The following is a 10,723-nucleotide window of genomic DNA, read 5'->3' on the forward strand; positions in this document are numbered from 1 at the left end:
TAGCGCTTGACCCCTGCTATTTGTACAGCGGCTGCTCCACTCCACTGCCCAAGCGTTGAAGTCTCCCGCTATTACTACCGGTTTCCGGCCCACGAGGTCCGACGAGAGCCTGTCGATCATCTGGTAGAACTGTTCTATTGGCCACCTTGGTGGGGCGTAGCAGCTGCAATAGAACACACCATTGATCTTGGCAATCGCCACACCCTCGGCGGAGGGGTGTATTACCTCTTGAACCGGGAACCTTCCCGTTGTACAGATTGCCACCATTCCAGACCCGTCCGACACCCAATTGCCGTTGCCGGCAGGGATGCTGTACGGGTCTGATAAGAGAGCGACATCTGTCCTCGACTCCGAGACCGACTGCCACAGCAGCTGTTGGGCTGCTGCACAATGGTTAAGATTTAGCTGTGTGACTCTCACGGCTTCTTCTTATTTAACTCGCCGAAGGGGCACGAAGGTCCGCCCATAGCATGTTTATGGGCTTGCTTCTTAGCGGTGCAGATAAGGCACTTATATGCCTTAGTGCACCCCCGCTCTTTATGCCCCTCCTCGCCGTATCGACGACATAGCTTGCTCCTGTCTATGCCTTTGCATTCGTAAGCTTTATGGCCGTATTCTAGGCACCGATAGCACCTGTCCACTGAAGGCGGCTGGGGTATACTAATAGGGCATACCGACCAGCCGATCTTCAGCTTCCCTTTCTCGGTTACCTTTTTGGCATCCGCATTCAGTAGCCTGAGGTAGGCTACTTGGGTGCCAGAGGGTCCATCCCTCAATCGCACAGAGGCCCGCTCGATTGTGACGCCGCAGTGCTCCTTGACGGCTGCGACGACGTCTTCTGCGGTCGCGAACTCGTCCAAGTGCTTGCACTCCCCTGGGTTAACCAAAGATGTTCCCTCTTGTGGGTCGTCAGATTCTTGCTCAACGCCAGCCTAAAGAGCAAAGGAATTTTCGTAAGGGACAGATGGCGAAGCTTTCTTATGAATTTCTGCATAAGAACGCTCCGAGCGTTCCTTAAGGGACCGCGCTGTTTGTACGCGGGGCATGATTTAAGATCATGCGGAAGGCCCCCGCAGTAAATACACTTTTCAGTTTCTCTACCGCAAGTGTCATCCTCATGCTCGCCCTCGCATTTGCCGCACCTTTTCTTATTGCCACAATAGGTGGCTGAGTGGCCCAGCTGCTTGCAATTGCTGCAGTTCATTACCCGCGGTACAAACAGGCGAACAGGTAGACGAACCTTATCCAGGAGGACATAATTGGGGAGGGAAGACCCGGAAAAAAGTCACCCGAAGCGAGTCTGACAATGAATAAGTTGTCTTATTATTCTCAGTTTTTGCTGAATACAATTGCTTGCATTCTAGAATCTTCACATGTTAAAGCTTACTTCAACACGTCTTCGCACTTCAAACCCGGTTCGGCGACGACCCCATCGATCTCCACTGCCATGCAAGGTACATACACCTTAAATTGCTTTGTAAAGCGCTCGCAGGGAGCAATCTGGTTTGCCTGGTCGAGGTCATTCACTATAACGCGTATCTTATTAGCTCGAACATGTGTTATCTGAGCTTCGGCCGGGTAGTTAGCAGTCAGCTCCCGTGAGATCTCTAAAATATTAAGCGATTTCGTGATGGGCCGGAAATAGACCACCCAAGGTCCATTTGAACTGGGTGAGTATGTTTTAATGTGAGGAGGATTGGGGGAATCAGGGGAGGGAGTAATTTTGGGGTTATCTGGTAAATCCATGGGAATATCATTCCCATCCAATGTTACTTCGCCCTCGGCCATTTAGGCACGAGGATAGTACGTGGTGTAAACGAGGGATTAAACTTATATTCATGGGAAAGGGATCTAAAAAGTAGCCAATGGCATAATCATTTTCAAAACAAAAATGCACGAATTGTGAGAAAAATGCCAAGTCAAGTTTTAAACTGGGAATATAGAACACTTGGCAACACTGTAACCAAAAATAACTATTCTTTCTAGATTCCCTGACTCATTTCCTTCAAAATGAATCTAACCGACTATTTATAGACTTAGGCGGCTCCAGCTGGCTGACAAAGGAGGGACACGCCTTTCTAATAAAATATTATTTATCGACCATTTAAAAAATAAATACATTTAGAAACTTCGTATTTTAGAATAATTTCTTAAAACAGTTCATATTTAGGGATTGGCGACTAGTGAATCAAACACCATCCTTGAATGAAATAACTATTTTTTATAATTCATTTATTCGATACGGCTCATTGCGGTGACTTAACGAAGCCGAGGGTCTTTTATATATTTACAAAATGTAACTAAAAACAAAACCAAATGTTATTGAGTGTTCGTCGGATTTAGTACGTGCTATACTTACTATCGCTTCTTTCGCGGCGGGAACACACGTGTCTTGTCGCCTGCTGCATCATGAGGTTCATTTACTTTTCTCTTATCATTCACGTAAAGATGGGAAATCTGTTCGCGAGCGGTTCAGGAGAACTGGTTCTTCAAATAGAAAGAGTGAACGGGAGTTCCTTTCCAAAGCACAGTAGTAATTATTTAATTTGCTTAGACATGAATTGGTCAGTTCGCCTAGAGCAGATCGCCAATTTCAAGGGATTAATTTTAAGGCGAACGAATGACAATGAACTGACCTATCGTCTCGCAAACTATCATGGATGCTATCTTGTGGTAATTGGAAATTGACTTGTTCAATACTCACCTCTAATTCTCCAATACGAACCTGAAATGAAAATGAAATTTTATGTTTTGTATATACTTGTAAATACTTACCTAGATTTAAGAATAAGTGAACTAAACTAACCCTAGAAACAAATGCAATGTTAAGATACTTACCATAAGATTCACACTTCAAACCCATTGTGCGAGCATAAAGCAGAAATGGATTCTGCATCGCGAAAACAGCTGTCAAACAGCCGCAGCATAAACACACATAAAAAAATGTACACAAACAACATAAAATAAAGACAGATAGTTAAAAGCAATCAGTGGTGTCGGTCGCAGAAAAATAGTTTTCGAGTTCTATTCATTTCGCGATATCCAAAGTTCCTTACCAACCCGTTTAACTCGCGCGCGATCTCCAGCGGAAGGTGCAGTGGAAGCAGAAGAAAGTCCTGGTCAAGCAGGTGAAAACAACGGCAAAACTTTCTAAAGATCCAGTAAGTAAGAAGAGTTGTGAAGTGCGTGAACATAAATTTGGTCCTTCGAGCCGGATCTTGAAGAAAAAGTGCCCGCGAGTGAACAGAAAACTGCCCAGAATAGGAGAAAAGTGTTTCGGAAAGATCCAAAAGTGAGAAGAGTAGCGAAGTGCGTGAACATAAATTTGGTCCTTCGAACCGGATGAACTAAAGGTGCCCAGAAGAGGCAAAAAGTGATTGTAAATTGCCCAGAATAGGCGAAAAAATCGCAAAGAACGGCCCCGCTGAAGACGGGTAGAGCCAGAAAAAGTGCGCGAAAGGTGATTTTCGGTAGCGTCCCCAAGCGGCAAACTAGCCATTTTACGCGGTAGTGCAAACAAAACCGCATAGTGTTCCCTCCAAGAATCCACCATCGCAGAATATTTACATCGTCACAACGAGTAGTGCGTGCGAGACACAGCCAGCTGACGATAGCGTAGGTAGTGTGCATTGTTTACCTACTGCCTGAACGGTGCGCGCCGTGCTGGAACGTAAATATTTCTGAAGAGAGATTTTCGAAAAAGTGTTAAAGTTTCGCGGTGAAATTTTTATTTGGCAAATTGACTGCTCGGGTGCATTTTGGATTCTTGGAGGTTGAAAAGTGCGTGAGTGAACGGGAATACGGCGCTACCGAAGAAGAAAATGGCCGACGAGAGGAAATTTAGTGAGTTGGAGCTGACGAAGCAGAATATTGTCGATTCAATGGCTTTGTTGGAATATTATGCGAAGGAGTTCGACAAGGACAGTAAGTTTGCGGGCCAAGTAGAAGCGTGGGCGGAAAAGTTGGAGAAATTTTACGACGAGTTTCACCGGACGGTGGTGAAATTGGAGATGTTTTCCACCGATAAGGAGCCAATCGACCTGAAAAAGGAACGGCAGTTGTTCGACGGTCGCTATTATGCTCTTCGGTCCTTCTACTTGGCCAAACTGGCGAAGAAAATACGTTCTCCCCCTTCTGCCAACCCCGCACCATCGAGACCAATGAACATCAGGCTTCCGGAGCTTAACCTACCCAAGTTTAGCGGTAAGTTGGAAGACTGGTGTGTTTTTCGCGATTCGTTTGAATCCGCTGTAGGTTCCCGGAGCGACATCAGTGCGGTCGAGAAGATGCACTATCTGAAGGGCCTCGTTCAAGGGGAGGCAGCGCGCATTCTCGACCCTATCAAAATAAGCGAGCAGGGCTACAAGGACGCTTGGCGAACGTTGCGGCTGCGTTTTGAGGACAACCGGCAGTTAATCAAGTGTCACATTCGGACGCTTTTCGACACTCCAGCGATGCGCAAGGAATCAGCTGAAGATCTGCTTGCGCTGATCGATCGCTTCGAGCAGCAGATATCCGTTCTGAAGAGCTTGGGTGAACCAGCCGACCGATGGAGCTCTATCCTGGTTTACCAGCTATCTATACGCCTCGATCCTTGTACGCTCCGGGAATGGGAGAACCACTGTAGCAAACTCGATGCTGACAACATCGCTTCGGTTCTGGGAGGAACCGCCGGCACATCAGAGGACACAAGCACTGGTGCGTCAACTTCAATGCCATCATACGTGACGATGGTAAACTTCCTCCAGAACTACGCTCGAGTTTTGCAAGCAGTTTCTTCAGCCACTTCGAACACCGCTCCTCCTCGCAGCAAGCCAAATCCGACATCCAAGCTAGCAGCTTTTCCAGTCGCAGCTACACAGCAAACTGCAGTATCCAGTGCACCCTCTTCCAGCGCCAGCAAGCCGAAGCCGTGCGACAAGTGCGGTGAGAGTCATTACCTGTACAGCTGTCCGGAATTTCGGAAACTCAACCTTCGCCAACGGATCGACCTGGTAAGACAGAAAAACCTTTGCATTAACTGTTTGAGATCGAGTTCCCATTATGCCCGGAACTGTTCTGGGTCAAGATGCCGTACATGTACCAAGAAGCACCACACGCTTCTTCATACTGAGCCCTCTGACGACAATCCCGCTTCTGGTCAAGCCACCGGATCAACTTGCTGTGTTGCCCTCCAGCCGACTCTCACCGCAGCATCTGCGCTGCATGCTCCAAACTCACTGTCACCCCAGTCTGTTTCGCAAGCTCCCATCCAGCAACCGTCTACCTCTACCTCAATCGCAAACTTATCCCACATGCATGCGCCTTCCATGAGTTCTCAGACTGCCCTCGTATCACATACTGGTGAAGTGATTCCTGGAACCGTTTTCCTTCCGACGGCGCTAGTGAATATCCGTAACGGTAGAGGTCGCATCGTCACTGCTCGTTGCTTGCTGGACTGTGCTTCCCAACGCAACTTTGTTTCTGGGGCTCTTTGCGAACGACTGCAGCTTCCTCGCATCCGATTGCCGCATGCTATCCCGATAAGCGGAATCGGAAACACTACAACGCTGGTTGAATACCAGGCCACGATAACCATCTTCTCTCGAGTCACTCCCTTCTCCGTACAATGCTCCATGCTCGTTCTGCCTTCCATTACCGTCAAGCTGCCCCAGTCGACGGTAGAAGCCCGCCACTGGCCGATTCCAAAGCACGTGGAGCTTGCAGATCCAACATTCGCTGTTACTGGCGACATCGACATGATTCTGGGTGCCGCCCATTTCTTCCAAATTCTTCGATACGGCAGGATATCGCTCGGGGAAGAGTTACCGCTTCTGCAGAACACAGAGTTCGGTTGGGTCGTCTCCGGAGAGTGTTTATTGGAAAACCACGATCACAGCGATCCACGCAAGTGCCAGTTCAGTAATCCCTGCACAATCGATGAATTGGTCAACCGATTCTGGCAGCTCGAAGAAGTCCACGATGCAAAGGGATGGTCTCCGTCGGAACGATACTGTGAGGAACATTTCTTGAAGAACACCACCCGCAACTCCGAAGGCCGCTACGTCGTCAAGCTGCCCAAGCGTGACGAGCTGCTTTGGCAGTTAAAGGACAACAAATACAACGCCACCCGCCGCTTCTTCTCTCTGGAACGATCACTCGGTGCGAGTCCCGATAAGAAGGCGATGTATCAGCAGTTCATCCACGAGTACGTGAGATTGGGACATATGCGGGAGATTGGCCCCGATGAAATCGACGCGCAACCGCAATACTACCTTCCACACCACGCTGTGATGAAACTCGACAGCACCACTACAAAGCTTCGTACCGTATTCGACGCATCATGCCGCTCGAAGTCCGGTATCTCGCTGAACGATGTCCTGCTTCCTGGTCCCACAATCCAGGACACTCTCGTGACGATTGTCCTCCGTTTTCGAATCCACCAGTTCGTGTTATCTGCGGACATTGAAAAAATGTACCGGCAGATTTTGGTCCATCCCACCGACCAACCGCTGCAGCGAATTCTCTGGCGCGACGATCCCGAGGCTCCACTGAAGAGCTACCAGCTCCGCACCGTCACATACGGCACAAGCAGTGCTCCATTTTTGGCAACTAGGGTGCTGCAGAAGCTCGCCGATGATGAAGGGCAACATTTTCCGCTGGCGGAACCCGCTGTCCGCCACGACTTCTACGTCGACAATTTGCTGTCCGGTTCTGACGATGCTGAATCTCTCGCCGTTACCTGCAACCAGCTCATTGCAATGCTCGCATGCGCAGGACTTCCTCTCCGACAATGGTCTTCGAATTGTCAAGCTATTCTTGATACCATTCCGTTGGAGCTCCGAGAGACGAAAACACTACTCGATTTGGACCACGAGTCCTCCGTGACTGCACTTGGCCTCCGCTGGGAACCGTCGACCGATTTTCTTTCGTTCAAGACGCCGAATTGGAAGGAATGCACGGTTCTGAACAAACGAACGATCCTCTCTCAGATCAGCAGTCTTTTCGACCCCTTAGGTTTGATTGGACCGACCATTGCAAAGGCGAAAATCATGCTGCAGAGTCTTTGGAAGCTCCATCTCGACTGGGACACACCCGTGGCTAACGGATTCGCTCACGAATGGCACGAATTTCACCAGAAGTTTTCAGCACTTGCCCACCTTCGAGTTTCTCGCCATGTGTTACGTCCGGGTTACGACCGCTTGGAGATTCACGGGTTCAGCGACGCTTCAGAGTCTGCATATGGTGCATGCATCTATCTCCGGTCAATACCTGCCGAGGGCCCTTGTACAGTTCGCTTGGTGATTTCTAAGTCCAAGGTCGCTCCGATGGGGACTCAAACCATTCCACGCCTCGAGCTATGCGCAGCTCAACTCCTGTCCAGACTTCTGAAACAAGTTCAGGACAGCATCGACATCACCGCAACCACATATCTGTGGACCGATTCTTCCATCGTCTTGAACTGGATATCCGCAACTCCATCGACATGGAAAACGTTCGTAGCCAACCGAGTGGCTGAAATCCAAGAGCTGACGTCTCACGCCGTTTGGAATCACGTCCCATCCGAAGACAATCCCGCTGATCTCGTTTCTCGAGGAATGGACCTCGATGAACTCCTTGCCAGTGCACTGTGGTGGAACGGACCGCAGTGGCTGAAACTAATATTCGCTCCTTGGCCAGCGAAGTACGTCGTAGCGACCTCAAACTCAGACCAACCGGAGGTCCGACAGACTATTGCCCTTCCGGTCGTGAGCGTAGAACCGTCAGATATCGTCGATCGCTATTCCAGTCTTCGTCAGCTACTTCGGATCGGCACACTTCTTCGACGTTTCGCCGCTAATTGTCTCCACCGTAAGAATCACCAGCCTATTCTTGTCGGCCCGTTGACGGCTCTTGACATTGATCGCACTCTGCTCAATCTGGTCCGTCGCATACAACAGCAGTACTTTGCCAACGAGATACGCCAACTTGAAACCGTCGGAAAAGTAAACCGTAAATCCAAGCTACGGTATCTGCACCCGACACTCGTAGACGGCATTATTCGTGTCGGCGGCCGGCTTCACAATGCAGCGATACCTGTCGACGGAAGACACCCGATCGTCCTCCCCAAACATCGTTTCACCGACATGATCGCCACGAGAGAACACCATAAGACGCTCCATGCCGGTCCCAGCTTACTACTATCCTCGTTGCGCCAAAGATTTTGGCCCCTCGGCGGACGGAACTTGGTTCGCAACATTGTTCACGGCTGCATGGTATGCGCACGTGCCAAACCCAAGCCGTTGCAGCAGCTGATGGGGGATCTGCCATCTGTTCGGGTCAACCAGGCGTACCCGTTTCAGAATGTTGGCGTTGACTTGGCTGGGCCAATGTACGTGAGAACGTCACTCCGAAATAAGAGATCGCCATTCTTCAAAGCCTACATCACCGTATACGTATGTATGGCTACCAAAGCCGTGCACTTGGACCTTGTGTCGGATCTGACCACTAGCACATTCATTGCGAGCCTGCGAAGATTTGTCGGCCGTAGAGGAAAGCCTGCGCATATCTACTGCGATAACGCCACGAACTTTGTTGGAGCACAGCGAGAACTGGAAGAACTGCGGAAGCTTTTCCGAACTCAAGTTCACCAAGATGCCGTAGCAAACGAATGCGCAGACAACGGAATACAGTTCCACTTCATCCCACCTCGCTCTCCCACATTCGGTGGAATCTGGGAAGCCTGCGTGAAATCCGTGAAGACCCTGCTTCGCAAAATCCTCGGAAATGCCCACCTAACCGAATCCGAGCTGCAAACCGCATTGATTCAGGTCGAGTCAATGCTAAACTCTCGCCCAATCACGCCGTTGCCGGACAATCCATCCGATGAGCTTGCTCTGACTCCAGGACATTTCCTGATTGGTCGTCCGTTGAATGCGGTACCTGATCCAGATTGCCGTGAAGTTCCTGAATCCAGGTTGTCTCGATGGGAACGAGTACAACAGCTAACTCAGCATTTCTGGAGTCGTTGGCACAAGGAGTATCTCGCCACCCTGCAAAGTCGCTACCGCTGGACAGAAGCCATGGACAATCTAGCCGTTGGTTCCATCGTCGCTCTCAAAGATGAGAGAGCACCGCCGTTGAAATGGCCCCTGGGACGCGTGCTCAGCGTTCATCCCGGCCCTGACGGCCTTGTTCGTGTCGCCACCGTGAAGTCGACCTTCGGCATCGTTCAACGCGCCATCCCGAAGCTCTGCTTACTTCCAGTTGAAGTAGCGCCACCCATCGTAGCACAGAGTCCCGCACCAATTAGCAGCCCTACGTCAACAACGCCAAATGAAGGCCCTTGCTCAGGGAACCGAGCCGCCGGACGAGATCCCGGCCCTTGCTCAGGGAACAGAGCCGCCGGACGAGATCCCGGCCCTTGCTCAGGGTACAGAGCCGCCGGACGAGCTCCCGGCCCCTACTCGGGGAAATGAGTCGCCAGACGAGATCCTGGCCCAAGCTCGGGGGTATCGAGCGGTTCGTGGTTCACCTGTAAAGAACCAAGCCTCGCCGTGCGGGTTCCTAGAACCCCCGGCTGGGACTTGACTCAAGTTAAGTACCCCATCCTAATTTGTCAAACCAACAGTTCGCGTACAGATGTTCCTCCTTTACAGCACACCACTCCCGGACAGTATCCTGCAGTCGGACCCGACGCACCTCGAAAAATCATCCTGGAAGCTGTAAGGAGGCCTGTACCGAGAAGACGAATCCAGGTCTTCATATCCCGTTGAACGTCAGTCATCGCAAGAAGCTCGAACTTCCGCCGCTAATGCCCGTTGAATTCCTTAAAATTTCATTGGCGGCCGGAATGTTCAATACTCACCTCTAATTCTCCAATACGAACCTGAAATGAAAATGAAATTTTATGTTTTGTATATACTTGTAAATACTTACCTAGATTTAAGAATAAGTGAACTAAACTAACCCTAGAAACAAATGCAATGTTAAGATACTTACCATAAGATTCACACTTCAAACCCATTGTGCGAGCATAAAGCAGAAATGGATTCTGCATCGCGAAAACAGCTGTCAAACAGCCGCAGCATAAACACACATAAAAAAATGTACACAAACAACATAAAATAAAGACAGATAGTTAAAAGCAATCAGTGGTGTCGGTCGCAGAAAAATAGTTTTCGAGTTCTATTCATTTCGCGATATCCAAAGTTCCTTACCAACCCGTTTAACTCGCGCGCGATCTCCAGCGGAAGGTGCAGTGGAAGCAGAAGAAAGTCCTGGTCAAGCAGGTGAAAACAACGGCAAAACTTTCTAAAGATCCAGTAAGTAAGAAGAGTTGTGAAGTGCGTGAACAGACTAATAACGACATTCAAGAAGAATAGAAAAATCCCTCTCACTCTCTATTTCTGTCATTTCATCATTCACAGCTGGCCAACGAATATGTGTAACATTTCGGTTGGCAAACGCTCAAAGAGAGTTTTCGCTTAAAAATTATACTGCATATGTCTTCCGGCCTTTCCAGATCAGCCTTTCGACAATCATTCGCTACACACCCAAAAAATCTGAATTTTATCGTTGACGTAATTGCAAACATGACACAATTCAACAAACCGTAATTTACCAAATGACGGAACATTATCGTCTTCCGTTTAATTTTACATGAAACATATACTTTACATGCGCAATGACATAAAATTACACTTCCTACCATTCAGATTAAATGCTGTATGTGGAGTAAAATTACATGATTTACGAAATTAAA

At 49.1% G+C, this 10,723-nt stretch overlaps 1 protein-coding gene across 1 annotated transcript; it reads left to right on the forward strand.

Moving 5' to 3' along the window:
* Positions 1-3,821: 3,821 nt before the first annotated feature.
* LOC131680959 (uncharacterized) lies at positions 3,822-9,437 on the forward strand. The gene has a single exon (XM_058961673.1). The coding sequence runs from the start codon at positions 3,822-3,824 to the stop codon at positions 9,435-9,437; it is 5,616 nt and encodes a 1,871-aa protein (XP_058817656.1).
* Positions 9,438-10,723: the final 1,286 nt, after the last annotated feature.

This window comes from Topomyia yanbarensis, chromosome 2 (genome assembly GCF_030247195.1).
Source record: "Topomyia yanbarensis strain Yona2022 chromosome 2, ASM3024719v1, whole genome shotgun sequence".
Classification (NCBI taxonomy): domain Eukaryota; kingdom Metazoa; phylum Arthropoda; class Insecta; order Diptera; family Culicidae; genus Topomyia; species Topomyia yanbarensis.

Coding starts and splice junctions, on each gene's coding strand:
- LOC131680959 (XM_058961673.1), top strand. CDS start 3,822: ATGGCCGACGAGAGGAAATTTAGTGAGTTGGAGCTGACGAAGCAGAAT.